The following is a 16,827-nucleotide window of genomic DNA, read 5'->3' as shown; positions in this document are numbered from 1 at the left end:
TTGTTCATTTATTTTTTTATCCATTCTTTATTCAAATTTAGTGTATACGATTCAACGTACTTATGAAATAATACATTTATGTCAACAAATATTCGAACCAATTGTCGAAACATCTCTCATATGTCTTTACAACATATAAGCGATTTATGTCCTAAAACAGACTTAATCAACATTTTTGCATTTAATTATCACGAATGTTCAAGTTGATTTTTATTGGAAACAAAATATTGTTGACAGTATAGCGAAGGTTATTTATATACAAATACAACATTCGATAGGATATAAATTATTTTTTTTAAGTTTTTTATTTCAATGAAAATCGTTCTTAAAATAAAAACTACAATTAGACTGTTGTTATATTTCAAGATATTTTTAAGGATAAAGAGATATTTTCTTTTATTACTAATTATTAATATTACGATCATTATTAGTACTATTGGAGGTACACTTTTGTCTTTTTTTTCTAAATAAAGAATTGAACATTAATAATTTTACATAAGACATCAATTATGTTTCTCAAAAGTATTGGGTTGAGGAAATGGTCGATACTTTTTTTATTCTAAGAGGGTTTATTCATGTTCGTTCCAAATACTAACCAATGATATATGAGTCTTTTAAATCTATTACATAATGCCGCTTATTTGGATAGAAAAATTGAACCAGTGATTTTCACAAGCTTCATTTAAGGCGAACTTTTTACCATTAGGATAGTTTATCTTTTTGGCGGTGTTGAGTATTATAGCCATTATTGAAGCTTCTTTGGCGTTCGATTGTCAAAACATCTCTTATATGTCTTTATAAAATATAAGCGATTTATGTCCTACAACAGACTTAATCAACATTTTTGCATTTAATTATCACGAATGTTCAAGTTGATTTATATTGAAAACAAAATATTGTTGACACTATAGCAAAGGTTAATAATATACAAATACAACATTCGATAGGATATAAATTATTTTTTTTTAGTTCTTTATTTCAATGAAAATCATTCTTAAAATAAAAACTACAATTAGACTGTTGTTAAATTTCAAGATATTTTAAGGATAAAGAGATATTTACTTTTATTACTAATTATTAATATTACGATCATTATTAGTACTATTGGATATACAATTTTGTCTTTTTTTTTAAATAAAGAATTGAGCATTAATAATTTTACATAAGACAACAACTATGTTTTTCAAAAGTATTGGGTTGAGGAAATGGTCGATTCTTTTTGTGTTTTCTAAGAGGGTTTATTCATATTCGTTCCAAATACTAACCAATGATATATGAGTGTTTTAAATCAATTACATATTGCCGCTTATTTGGATAGAAAAATTGAACCAAGTGATTTTTAACATCTTTAACGAGTGTGATCTTTAACTTCATTTAAGGCGAACTTCTTACCATTGGGAGAATTTATCTTTTTGGCGGTGTTGAGTGTTATAGCCATTTTTGAAGCTTCTTTGGCGTTCGATTGTCAAAACATCTCTTATATGTCTTTTCTGGATCGTTGACAATTTTCTATTATATCTTATCCTATCTTGAAATGAATCCTATCTTATCTTGAAAAAGGGTACCCGATTGTAAAGGGCGTTTCGTGTTTTGGAAAGCTAAATAATTTCAGCTGTTGTGACGCTCGGTCATTCGGTCATTTAATGGTGAGTACAGAGTTGAACGAAGCGAACGTTCGGCATGTATTCGGCGAAAATCTCTCCGTTCGCGATGGTAAAAATGAATTCGTGGGGCGTTCGATTCTTCTCGGAAAGTTTCAGTCTCCAAAAATCATTTGACGGTTTTCATCGTTTGGTTCAGAACCCTGTATTCTTTTGTTTATAACCATACCTTTCACAACGGCATGCTAAAATAAAATGTCTTGTGAATCGTTTTTCGGTACGTGTAGTGTTCTTTTCCTAAAAAGCAATGTTTATTGCTAAAATAATATGCACCGTCTAATCGTTTTTAAAAGGGTATCAAGTTATTGTAAGTATGGCCGGTAACATAATAAACAAAGTTATGATAAGGAAGAAAATACGAATAATATTGAAATTCAGCTCGTTGGAATTTTATGGTAAGAATATAACATGAAACTTTTATGTTTATACGGCTTTAGTATTCTATTTATATATTCGTGAAGAGATTTCATATATTTACAGTTCTGTAACGATTACGAAATGATCCAAAATCTCAAGAAGATATATTCAGTCCCAAGGGAAAATAATGTATATGTGTAAATTTCACTATGAGGTAGACATAATAAAACCTTAAATTAAGAATATTACGTTTAATTGGTGGCACAAAATGTATAAATGGAATCATCAGGCAATTCATCCGTCATTGATAGGGACGGAAGTTATATAAACAGGTATGAATTTGTATTTACTGCGTGATGTATGTTGTATGTATTTTATTACTATTTTGAAGGTGCAATATTTGTTAATTGGGTTTAAATGAATTCAGACACATTGGCTAAGTAGTATGAAAAAATAATACCTTGCAAGTGTAAGATGATTTGGATGGAAGAGCCACAGTCCTTACAAGAGTTTATTATGCTAGTATCTTTTCAAATTATAAAGTTAAAATAAATTTGCTAACAAACACATTTGAGACATATCTTGGAAAAATGAAGGAGTAACACCTTGAAATTGGTGATATATCTGCTGTCTAAAGAAGAGCATAGGTAAGAAACTCTTTTCTCTAAAACTATTGTGTTTAATGAATTTTACTTAATATTTTCGGTTAAAGATATGGTTCTTTTGGGAAAGAGGCTAAGAAGCGATTATTAAGCACAGTGCCTTTAAGGGGTGATTATTTTTACATGTTGTTGTGTTCGTCATATTTTAAAATGTTTGCATTGTTAACAACATATTTTTTCTCACCAGTTGTGAAATACTTTTTCCATATTATTTCACAAATTTTGTACTATGGAGAGTATAAATAAATATAATTCCCTTCAATGAAAGATAATAGAAATCAAAGTTAAATATTATTTCAGATATCATAATAACATTCCTGCAAGTAAAATATAAATATTTTAATATTTTGTGTTTTTGGTAAGGTTTTTATATAAATATATGCATTATTATTAATCATTAATAGATATAAAACACATTTTTATCATTCAAAGTCATCTGTATAGTAATAATTAAATTACAAGGAAAAACAGGGTGTCTCGAAAACAAAACATATTAATATAAGACATATTAGAAATATAGACATTGTAAAAATATCAACTGAACATGTACATTATATCATTCAAGAATATTTGGGTATGAAAAAGCTCTATGCAAACTGCGTGCTGCGCGATCTTCCTTTTGACCGAGAACAACGACGAGTTGATGATTCGGAGCAGTGTTTGAAGATGATCAAGCGAAATAATCCCCAGTTTTTGCGTCGATATGTGACAATGGATGAAACATGGCTCTATCATTTCACTCCGAAGTCTAATCGTCATACGAGTGTAGTGCACACGATGAACCTGCTCTAAAGCGAAAACGCAACAGTGGGCTGGGCTGGCATCTGTATTTTGGGATGCGCGCAAACTTGAAAAAGGAAGGACCATCAACAGCGACTATTACATAGCATTATGGACCGTTTGAAGGACGAAACTGGCGAAAAACGGCCGCATTTGAAGAAAAAGAGTGTGCTGCTTCACCAAGACAATGCATCGTGCCACAAGTCTGTGAAAACGATGGAAAAATTCATGAATTGGGCTTCGAATTACCTTCTCATCCACCGTATTCTTTGTATCTTCTGTTCTCAGATTTCAAAAGAATGCTCGCTGAGAAGAAATTTTCGTCGAAAGAAGAGATGATCGCCGAAGAAGGGTATTATGTTGAACAAAAAAACTATGGTAGACCGGGGACTTTTCAATTGATCTGTTAAGTCGACATTTTCAGAAAATTTGAAATCTATGACGCTGTTATTTTGGCAGAACGTAACTTGTACATTATTGAAGTTAGTGTCAGTAGAATAAAATGGCGTATGTATCAAATCATTGCATTGCAAAAACCGGAAATTAATTACCGGCCAGGTATGTAGGATCAATCAGAATGAAACTCTTCCACTACGCATCCACCACTTTTGAATGTACTGTACTTAATCAACAGTTTTTGATAAAGTCAATTCACTATAAGTCCCATGCAATATTGTTAGTGACTCTGAACACTACACTCTATTTGGAGTACAAAATCGAGAAAAAATAATAGGTGACGATCAGACGACGTGTTAGTTTAGAGGATTGTTGTCTCAATTTATTGATAAAATAATTTTGACAATACCTTTTTTGAGGGCATATATGTTAATTAGCCTTAACTTACCTATTCATACATCTTTTGTGGATGCAAATATATTCATGTCAACGTTTCTCTAACTTTTTAGTAGCTTTCACCAATTGCTATTTATTTAACTGGTCATCTATTTTATTCAACCAAGACCTGTTGGAATTACAGATAATGATAAATCAAACTTTTTTGGAACTTCAGCAAGACTAAGTCCATTGGGTAGTGTAAATTTAATTCTTTTCCTAATATTTATTACATTATTAAAAATTGAAACAACTGATAGTTCTAACCATCCACCAGAAAAAATTAAAAGATGGAGTAAATATGGAATTATATTGAACAACAAAATAAACATGAAAGTAGAGCATGAAGAGAGTGACAGAAGGAATAAATATATATTCATTTAAATATCTGAAATGAGTTTATACTTTTCCAAGAATAGTAAATAAATGAACAAAGGGAATTTAGATGTAGGTAGAAAAACACAATACGATTGGAAGAGAAATAAATGCGACAAAGACTGCATTACAAACACAGAAAGAAAAATAAACTCAATATAGAACCATTAGAATAATTTGTAAAAAACGTTTGATGGAGCCGAAATATCTGGAAGAGGCAAGACGAGTAAGAGAGTTAAAGAAGCAATGATGGAAAGAAGAAGAACCGAAAAACGACCTAAGATAGTCTGGGACGAAGATATCATGGAGATACTGCAAATAATGATGGAAACCCCGGCCGAAGCAAGAATGTTGATGCGACATGAGAAAATGCTATTATTTTAAAACACATTGAAGGATATAAAGAAGTTGATAGTAGGACATCATAGAATAATTAAATATTTAAATGATTCTAATTAAGCGTAATAGTTTCATTGTTTAAAACAAGTTTATTCACCATGTGCATCTATGAAATGCATTTGACGTAGACGGGTTGAGACCTTGTTTTAAGTGTTTCAGGTTAATGGGTTTCTCGATTGTTTAGATTGCGGTTTGCATCAAAAGAAGTCAATGCTAACTAAATCTGATAAAACAAACATCTAATTAAGTGTAATTATATTAAAGATCGATGGCATTTTTACAACTATATATTCATTGTGTTAAAAAAATGCTGGGAATTGATCATTTTAATAGGGATTATCAGTTTTTTTAATTGTTAAGTTACTCTAGACATAATTTAAAATGTGTCTGTCTTATTCGATTTTATCACTTCAACAACAAGCATATAATGAAACACTAAGAGTTTATGTATCATTATAATCCCCGCTAGGTACATACAACGTGGGGCAAAAGTCCTGCTACCATTTTGATTGCATATAAGTTCGCTCAAAGAAAATATAAGGAAGTTTGGTTTTCGTGAAAAGTTTATTTGGTTTTCGCTACTTCGCGAAATTAGTCTTTGTGGGAAAACATAAGCCACATGTCCTCTAGTCCTTGCTCTTCCATTTCAGACACAAGACAATTTCGAATCATGTCTTGGTACCGTTCAGCAATAGCAGTATCAGCAACACCTTGGTCACTTTCAAAAAATAGGGACCAATGATGTTTCCAGCATGGAAATCTTAATCTAAAAGCTTACTACAGCATAAGAAATTGTAACACAAATAAATGACGCTATTAGCTCTAAGAAGGATCCTGGATATAACTTGGTAATAGGGAAATGTTCAAGAAGCTCCCAGCTAAAACATTTGTAAAACTTACACAATGAATGCTTTAGAATGAATCTTTTATGATGACCAAGGTGTTACAGTTACTGTTACTGCTGAACGGTATCAACATCATTCCAAATTCAGCATCAGATGTTGCAGGATGTCACGAAAAATGCATAGCGAATCGCGTTTACCATTTAGCCGATATAATTTTTCAGTCACAACGAAAAAAAATATATAAAGACCAAATAAACTTTTTATGAAAACTAACAACCAAAACTTCCTTATATTTTCTTTGAGCGAACTTACATGCAATCAAAATGGGAGCGGGACTTTTGTCCCACGTTATATTTCTTAAATTAAAATAAAATTAAACTACTTAAGCTATCTAATATATTAAGCATATCTAATGTATGATATATGATATTTCGATTTTTCTTCCATTATCTTTCATTATATTTCAGCAGCTTCAGTTAAGGTGATTCAAAAGCGGAAAAGCCTTTTGGGCCTGTCATATAATGACCTAGTTCGCGTGTTTTGTTTCGAGGTAACTGGACCACGCCTGTTAACACATTAGGTCAACAAAAGACATGTATATCGTTTTTTTGTCCCATAACCACCTTGAACAAGAGGATATAAGTGCGGTTCCGTTTTTTCATCGATAAGCGCTAATCGGAACCACATATCCTTAAACCAGCCCATCTGACGACAGAACTAATCAAATATTTGAGCATGTCGGTTTAAGCAAATGTATTTTTGACTGGATCTAAATATTGCGTAAATGCTGAACCACATTTACGCAATATCGTAGAATATATAGGAAATTGTTATCAAAATTATTAATGTTTTCGATAAAATTGCTAGTAATTCCTCTTGAGCTGAGCGGTGAAGTGAAATTAGTCAAATGAAGACAATTTGTGGTACGGAACTATAAAAAATGATACAATATAATCAAAAATGACGGCGTTTGGGCAACCAGACATTTCCTCATGTTTTGGTTCTGTATGAAGCCGGTTTGCCTTGTACACCCATTGGATTGTGAATTACAAATACCTTTCAATGGGTGTAAAGGACCGTGCTGGTAGTGGTACGTGCTAACCTGTAATCAACAGTGGCGTACTTATATATTTTTATTATTTTGTTGTATACTAGCCGACCCGGCAGATTTCGTACCGTCTCAATTGATAAACAAAAGACCTAATGATCCGTAATTAATGAAAAAAAAAATGCTCGGAATGAATGCAATTTTATTATTATTTTCGATTAATTACACCCGATGTTTCATAGTTAAAAACAGAGTTTTCCTGAAATACTGGCTATTTATAAGGTTTCAATTAGATACTTACAGACACACACACAGTTGTGATATAGTTTGTTAATCAATTTAAACCTTTCTGATAAACTATATTTTTTATTCTGTTTTGTGGTGCGTAAATAAACACAGATGACGGTTTTCCGACGCGCGAACGTATAATTGTCCATGCGCGAAACAGGGAAACTCCAAGTGGATTCCGCAAACTTCCAACGGCTGGCCTAGATATTTATTTATGGTCATCGCAAAGGCCAGACGTACTGGAAATCGTAAACGTTGGAATCATCGGTATACGCGGGATCAACATATCCTCTGCCTTGTATTTCCCCTCATGATTGTTGCCTCAGTGGCGTTATATATATATATATATATATATATATATATATATATATCCCCTGCCAAAAGATCAAAGGATATTGTAACGCTTCATAAGTCCTGTGTATTTCAGATATCCGTTTTAAATCATTACTAATTAAACTATATTTTTTATTCTGTTTTGTGTGCGTAAATAAACACAGATGACGGTTTTCCGACGCGCGAACGTATAATTGTCCATGCGCGAAACAGGGAAACTCCAAGTGGATTCCGCAAACTTCCAACGGCTGGCCTAGAGATTTATTTATGGTCATCGCAAAGGCCAGACGTACTGGAAATCGTAAACGATGGAATCATCGGTATACGTGGGATCAACACATCCCCTCCTTTGTATTTTCCCTTCATAATTGTTGCCTCAATGACGTTATTCATCATCTTTTTCACAGCCAGTCTTGTTCCATTACCCAAAATTATCCAAATCGGTCCAGCTGTTCTTGAGTTTTAGCGAGACTAACGAACAACAATTCATTTATATATATATATATATATATATATATATATATATATATTGGTTTTTAAATGTTAAACATTATGGTAGCGGTTAGAAACTTAATTTGTGACCAAAAGGCATATTAGCTGGTTGTCAAATATCAAATATTATGGTCGCGTTCAGAAATTTAATTTGTGACAAAACTTAAGGTTTTAAGCCTACCGACTGACCAGTGACCAATTGAGAGACCATCTCAGAAGACATCCGGTCTTACCCAGTCTGGTTACTGGTGTAACTGAGATGGTTATTCATTGTCGGATTTTTCACTGTTGCGTATAAAGATACTTAAAATTACAATCACAAACATAAAATGCATTCATGGCCCAGCAGGATTCGAACCCTTTATTATCGCAATATCAGGAGGACTGTCCTAAAATATTTTATGTTCTATAGTAATTATTTGATGTAATTTGTTTAAATTTTATACATTTTCTTTAAAAAATAGGACTAACACTTTTATGCTACTACAGTTTTACATTCAACAAAGGTTTTATTAAGCACTTAAACTACTCATTGCCATCAAGACATAAATCTAAGATAATTAAGATTAAAGTAAATGCACCTTGGTACGTAAGACAGTAATCTTTAGTAAATATGTTGAGGGTTTATATCTTTGTTATAATTAGTTAAACCAACGTAAAAAATATTTTATGCCAATAATTTTACATCAAACTTAATAACGTTAATATTATATTACTTAGGAATATGCAGGTCTTTGAGTAATGACTTCAAACACTTTTAGGAAACATAACAGTATTTAAATAGTACAAAGATCAAAGGGGATCAATGCAACTACCGGGCATTGCTTTTAAAATTATAAAATAAAAGGATATAATAAAATTAAGGGAGACTTGTTACTTAAATTTGTGTAGAGATATAGGTGTTTTAAAATGCTTAGGACAACTTTGGCAAAACACTAATAAAAAGAGCGTAAAGACAACAAAAGTTGATGAATAAGGATAAGAGAATAACATTTCATCAGGTTTTGATATCAATATTTTTTAATAATTCATACAGCTTAGTTATTGACTTCAACACTGGCTCAAAAATATGATAGTAAGAGACTGACTTAAGAAAATGTAAAGTAGAATAGAAAAGAAGTGGAATTGAAATATAGCAAAATGTACTAACTGGAAAAAAAACACAATTATCAGTACATAATAAATTGCTCTTTTATAAGTAAATACTAAAACCTATATGGACATACCGAGTTCAATTATGGGGATATTCCGCAAAGAGTAACATAAAGAAAATACAAATACTTCAAAACAAAGTCCTGAGAGGTATTGTGGGCGCACCCAAATACTATAGGACTGATTACCTACATCAAGACCTACAGATACCCACAGTAAGTTAAGAAATCAAGAGAATTGCCAGGGGGCATGAGGAAAGACTCCATTCTCACGAGAATATTGAAGTATTGCAGCTTTTTGGTACCACCAGAACAGGACACAGATGCAAAATAATCAAACCTTTTGATCTTGTGTAGTGTTGTGTAGTGAGATGCATTTAATAAAAAATACAGCATGACAAACATTATTTCACCAGAGACTGAGATAGGGCCGATGAGTCCTCTTAGTTAGATTTAAGTTATCATGAAGACAAATTGTTTAAATAATAATAAAAAAACTATTTCTGCTCGTTCTTGTGGCGTATATTTAATGGCGTATCCATATAATATAATATATATATATATTGTACATAGAGTTCACTGCTATTTTGGAATGTTAAATATTGTTTTAAAGAGAACTATTAATAAACAAAGAATATTTTCCCCCACTTCACTACATAGTATAAAACAAAGTCGCCTTTTCTGTCCCTATATCCCTATGTGCGCTTAAATCTTTAAAACTACGCAACGGATTTTGATGCGGTTTTTTTCAATAGATAGAGTGATTCAAGAGGAAGGTTTATATGTATAATACATGCATAATATACTAAGGCAACATTGCTAATTTTAGAGGTTTCTAACGTGATGTCGCAAATTAACCAATTTTTTTAGGCTTATTTAGCAATTAGCAAAAACGCTGCCTAACCCTACGTACTACAGTATTGTACACCATAGTATTGTACACCATTATCTTTTAGGGATAACCCACATTAACCATTTTTATTGTTTACTTTTTACGTGAGAAAATGGCTTATTTACGAAGCTATTTTAAGCAATACGGCATTAATCCTTATCGAATTAAGTACCTTAAATACAGTGTGCAATTAATATAGATCAATATGGTTCCTTACAGCATGTAAATTAAACAAATATTTTCGGAGATATTACAAATTTAAAATTTGCGTTTAAAAATGTGTAATGTAATAAAAGTTATATGAATTTAGATATTCCAAAGATAGCAGGAAATCTTCATAGTAAGTATAGGGGAAGAGGAATTGTTTTACTCCAAATTTAATGCGTGCAGGCCAAGGGCAGTAATGAATGAACCAAAAATACTGGATCGATTTTAATCATGTTTTCATTGAGTGACATAGGCATATATATTTTATGCCCGTGCAAAGTCGGAGCGGGCCGCTATGTTTTTATATACAACGTTCATATTTTTTCTGTAGTGTATTTAATTTAGTATGAGCATTGCACCCGTGCGAAGCCGGGGCGGGTCGCTAGTAATATAATAATTTATAAATATACTACTTATAAACCGATTAAATATAAATGATGATACATTTATTAAAATAATTTAAACCCCCTAATGCGACGCCAATGCTTTACCTGGATATACGGTGTTCACTGTTAGATAGAGGAAAAAGAAATCGTAGAACACAAACATTCCGCTTGCGGTTGGTTGGCGGACGGTGCGTGCGACCTGTCGACGGTATTATTCATCCGAGTATCTCAAGAAGTATGATATAGACGATTTTATCGACACATGTCGGATTCATAACCGCGCTTCGGTTTTTGTGGTGCGTGGTGCGACTCGAACGGGATTCAAAACAGCTTAAGTTTTCGCGCTCATCGAGATGGTGATCTTAGGAGATAGTTTAAAAGTAAGCAATAACCGAGTTGTTAACCACTCGATCTGGGTGTTATGCATTTTAAATCTCTAGTTACGTATTTATTATTCGAGAAAGTCGTTATATAGATTTGATTTTTAGCATATAAATGTGAAATATATTAATGTGTTTTATACGAAATTTTTCGCCTAATATTTCACCGCCTGTTTTTGATATTATTATAGCTATGGAAATAGTGTCTCAAATAGTGTTTCAATTTTCACTTATAATTCCTCGTAGCGAAATTAAATTTGAATTTGTACTACGAGGGTCACTATTTATATTTCGGGAATAGGAAAAAAAAACAAATAGTTAAGCTGCGAATATATTTTTATTATTTATCAAAGTATTCGGCACGATGATCGATACACTTTTGCATGCGCTTAAACCAATTTTCAAAGCATTTATTCCATTCCGAAAGAGGTATCTTCAAAACGTGATTTTTGAACGCTTCAATAGCTTCTTCGGGCGATGAAAATCGTTGACTACGCAGTTTATTCTTCACGGATGAGAACAAAAAGAAGTGATTGGGTGCCAAATCAGGGCTGCACGTGGGATGACCCATCAATTCGATGTTTTGAGTGCTCAAATAGACTTTTCTTTGAGCCGATGTGTGAGAGCTCGCATTGTCATGATGAAGAACAATTCGGCGCCTCTGGTTTTTTTTCCTTATTTCACTGAAAACTTATGGCAAACAAATGGTTGTGTACCAATAAAAATTTATTATTCTACGATACTCTAGAGGCACTGTTGCAATATGACCAGTTTTTCCGAAGAAACAGGCCATCATTTTCTTTGAAGTGCTTCGTGTACGAACAACTTTTGTTGGATTTGGTTCATCTTGGAACAACTCTAGAATCGACTGCTGCTTATTTACGAATACATTCATGATTCGTCACCTGTCACGATTTTATAAACGTCTTTCGAAGCACTGCGATTTCATTTCTTAAGTATTTCTTTGCAACAATCGACACGAGCGTCCGTGCGACAAAATGTTCTGAGTACGTATATCGTCAAAAGGGTCAAACTTTTCGATGGAACCGTCAGATGGACTCACATGACAACAGTGTTGCCAATTCCCCAAATATAAATAGTGACCCTCGTATTAAATTTGATAGCATTGTTTCTGTTTTACATCTACATAACTCATTAGTCATCTATAACAAAATACTAATATCAAATGTGACTTGAAATATACATATAACCATAGCATTATTTACAAAAGATTGAATAATATTTGAACAAAAATATTATGATTCTAATTATTCCAGAGCTTATTTGTTTTTTTTTAATTTAATTCCATAATAAAATTGATTTCCTCCGTTAATAATTATTTTCCATACATTACGATTACAAAGATTCGTTTATACTTCATAAGTTATATCTGTTTCTTTTCATTTACAAACGATGTGTTTCCCACTTAGTAGCTGAAGAATCTCTGAGTTTTCAAGAAGGTAGAGTTTGGATTAGTGTTTTCCGGCAAAACTTTTAATATCTGAGTGCAGACATTTTAGGTCTTGATGCAAGTATTCATTATGCACACACTAAAGCGCATTAAAGTGTTCTGAAATATTTGAATATTCTTTATATTGCTTTAATAACAATTTTTACATAATTTTGGTTTTATTCTCATATGGGACAGTAGTGCAGTACCATTGATGCCATGATCGATTGATTGTTTGTATTTTGATGTTAGATTTGATATAAAATTTTTTAGGTTCATTCACCATTTCTTGGTCCTGTTTAGTATTTTATGAATAGTTGTTTGAAGGATTTTGGTAGTTGCAGTAGTAAAATAAAAATCAACGAAAACCTTATTTATCCTATCTACTACACGTATTTTATATTCTACTATATACACACAATTTAGCTTAATACCAACCTAAATCTATTTATCTATTTACAATATTATTTTAATTACTACCAATTGATTACTTTGGGCAATAAATTAGATTTGTTTTACTCGTAATTTACATAATATTGTACTATTATTTGACCCGGTATTGACTTCGAACTGATTAGGTAGTAGTTAAAATAATATTGTAAATAGATAAATAGGTCTAGGTAGGTATTAAGCTAAATTGTGTGTATCTAGGAGAATATAAAATACGTGTAGTAGATAGGTTAAATAAAGTTTTCATTAGCGTTGGAAAGTCTCGACTGAAAATCGAATAGTCGAAACAGTCGATAGTCGCATAACAGTCGAAACGGTCAATAGTCGTAAGACAGTCGTAACAGTCGATAGTCAAAAAATTAGCGATCGAAAATAGTAATTACTATTTTCAGTTAAATGCACGGTTCGACTGTTTTGTTCAATTCGTGACACACTCTCTTTGTACGAACTTTTTGCTGTATACTGACGACTGAAGCAGTTGATAGTAAATAGTAACAAAATCAGTCAGACCGAAATTAGCGTCTGAAACAGTCGATAGTAAAAAGTAGTTAATTACTAAACAGTCGATAGTAAAAAGTAGTTAATTACTAAACAGTCGATAGTTCCCAACAATAGTTTTTATTTAGTTATTATAACGATTATAGTGTTCATATTTTATTTCAAAACGTTTTTTTTTTGTTAAAAATCTAACTTTGATTATTTTTAAATTGTTAGTGAGTTCCTCATTAATTTTTTGAAGTCTAGGTTTAATTGTTTTGTTAAAAATATTTTATTTAATTTTTGAAAGTGTGCCTTGTTACTGCATATCTTGGATTTAAAAATATTTGTAATAAATTAATAATTTCCATTTAATTAATAGATGCATTGCATATAGAATATAGAATATTTTACGATCAATTATGTGTCATGCTTATTTAACATAACATTTCCGAGAAATTGAAATTTATTTTGCATTTTAATTAGTTAAACATGACCCATATCCGGTAATGAATTGTGGGAATATTACTTTTAGCTGAAAAATAATTATCCTGAAAGGGCAACGTTTACTCTTTTAATTACTATTAATAAAACAGAGGTAGCATTGAACTGCTGCCTGCTGAAAATTAATCGATAATTTGGTGTCTGATTGGTATTTGATCGAGGTTATTTCCTTCTTTCGATATCCTTCCATGGATGTTTAAATGCTAGAAGATGCAAGGTGAAATGAGTGTAGGTCAATTTTATATTACAAATTTTAAATTTTAACTCTTGCACGAATTCTGATCATTCTTTCATTTTAAAATATTTATTGAAACAAATTGGAAAATATCATATATTAATCAAAATATTTTCCACCGTTTTCTACAAAATGTTCCCATCTTTCTGGCAACATGGCTATACCATGTCGAAATAAAGCTGTTGGTTTGGCAGCGATCATATCATCGATCGATTTTCGCACTTCTTCAGCGTTTAGACTCTATGATAACCCAGTCGTGGTGCATCAAATAGTAATGGGACGGCACTATGTCTATTGAGTACGTTGGGAGCGATACAACTTCCCATTCGAACTATGTAAAACAATGTAACCTTGAACAGTGTGGTTGTTACTCACTATTGCTGGTCTTCTTGTAACAATACGTCACGAAATTTGTTCAATTAGTGGTGGTAGATTCATACAGTCATAATTTCATTTGGTTTTAGCAACTTTTAAAATATTACAAGTTGCTAATACCTCCATCTATACATCAATATTTTATGGATTAACACATGATTGTATACGCTTATATCCATTTTGTATCGTTAGTCTCTATATGCCACAGGAAACTCCTTTTATTGCCTAGTATGGAGGAAACCACGATATTGAAACGGGTCGAAATATCAATTTCAACCAATGTTCATTTTAAATCATTCTCATTACATATACTATCTTGGAACAGTTGAATTTATCAAGTGCTAAGTTTCCTGAAATTTCTAGGGAGTTTGAACTGGGTTTTCGTCCAATAAGTCCTCATTATATTAGAATAATGGTCCTCCAGGCCATTCTTAGTCATTGACATCAAAATAACACCTTTATATCTTTGAAACAGAAACCGAAACCTGAGATATTATGGAGCTGCCACCATAAGTTTCTAACAAATATCGAAAATGCAATTCTGTGCGTGTTATGATTAAATAGTTTAATTCGGAATAGCACCTAGATAGATTCATTTAATTATTTCATTGTGAATAAGATAGTTGATCATATAATTAATAAATAATGTTAAATAATAATACATAATAAGCTGTGGTGACACTATTTGCTCAATTAATATATCTGTTTCTACCATATGTATAGATTGAGAAATTCAATTTAGATGTCTATGAAACTTGACATGTATATTATGATAAAACAGTATTGTTTATATAAGATAATATTGTAAAAGGTTTTTGTTCTAACGTTATAGTATGTTGATGATATAAGGTATTCCTAATTGTAGGCAGGATTTGATTCCAAAAACACAGTTATTGTTTTCTTAATGAATTATAATGAATAAATAATATGAACTACTGTACTGAGCAAATGCTTTATCCTTCCTTTTATCTTTAGCATTCTTTGGTTAAGTGTCCATGACCATTTAGAATCAATGTGGATACATTTCATTTTATTCAATATTGGTAATGGTAGTAGCTTGTTGCCTAAGGCTCTTGACTCTAATAACTGCATAAAAATAAATCAGATGATGTTAGATCACATCAGCACCATGAAATGTCTGAAGTCGACTCTATAGAATGTTGTGCCATCTTGTTTAAATTGTTTATATCATCGTGTATAACATATGGAGAAAGGTCTCGGTTATATTGCTGTGATATAAAATAACAGAAACAATCACTACTTGTCCACTCTGCCCATCTTTGTATATTTTTGGTTTTACTTATTTCTCAACAGTCACAGTTCTGATATCAAACATTTAGCATTACGAGTTAATTCAATCCCCTTGATTTTCTAAATTATTTTCTTCACCGCTGATGAAGTTGAACTAATGTTCTGACCATATTTTGTATGAAATTTTCAGCAACAAAATTTTTTAGATTTTTAATATATGTCATTACTAACAGTAAGTGTTATAAATAAGTGGTGTAAATAGCGTCATATTAAAATCTTACATATATTTTAAAATACCATGTATAATGTTGTTCTACTTATTTCTTGAATATAATATTCAAAATTCTTGATATGGTTTAAGAGATATTTTACGTATTTGAAGAATATCCTATTTTTAATATTCTCGCTTAATGTAACAGAAATTGTTATTAAGGAAGATGTGATCTGTGGGAGTTAAGCCAGGAGAACTTAAGATATACTAAAAATGTCCAATGAGGGTAATTAATTGTAGGGTGATTAGAAGGGTATTATAATGATATTGATGTATTTTCTTCTAAATTTGAGGCGAAATAATAAAACTTAATTATATCACACAATGGATGCCCGATTCCTCAAGCAGAATCAGCTAAATACCTTGGAATCCATCTTGACGGTAGATTAAATTGGAAGTATCACGTTAGAGAAAAAGCAAAACACATTAGAACCAAAATAAAACAACTATACTGGTTAGTCGGAAGATACTCTCAACTTGATCTAAAACCAAAGAGGTTGATCTATAATTCAATTATAAAGCCAATTTGGACCTATGGGGTAAAAATATGGGGTTGCACTAAAAATTCAAATTGAAATCAACTAGTCATACAACGCTGTCAAAACAAGGTTCTTCGATTGATTACCATTGCCTATCGCTATGTAACCAACGAAGAACTACACGATGACCTAGAAGTAAATTGGATTTGTGAAGTTATCCAAGATTTCGCCTTGAAACACGAAAGAAG

At 31.7% G+C, this 16,827-nt stretch overlaps 1 protein-coding gene across 1 annotated transcript in view; it reads left to right on the top strand.

Moving 5' to 3' along the window:
- Positions 1-10,854: 10,854 nt before the first annotated feature.
- The window catches only part of LOC143201136 (putative ferric-chelate reductase 1 homolog), a 51,589-nt gene continuing 45,616 nt past the window's right edge, over positions 10,855-16,827 (top strand). Inside the window, exon 1 of the mRNA XM_076412012.1 lies at positions 10,855-11,087. Coding sequence (XP_076268127.1) covers positions 11,061-11,087 — 27 coding nt within the window. The 5' untranslated portion in view covers positions 10,855-11,060. The remainder of the gene's footprint in view (positions 11,088-16,827) is intronic.

This window comes from Rhynchophorus ferrugineus, unplaced genomic scaffold (genome assembly GCF_030347505.1).
Source record: "Rhynchophorus ferrugineus isolate W39M unplaced genomic scaffold, kcgeb_rfMv2 rfM8, whole genome shotgun sequence".
Lineage (NCBI taxonomy): Eukaryota > Metazoa > Arthropoda > Insecta > Coleoptera > Curculionidae > Rhynchophorus > Rhynchophorus ferrugineus.
The sequence above is the reverse complement of the archived record's forward strand: the minus strand, read 5'-3'. Positions and strand labels throughout refer to the sequence as shown.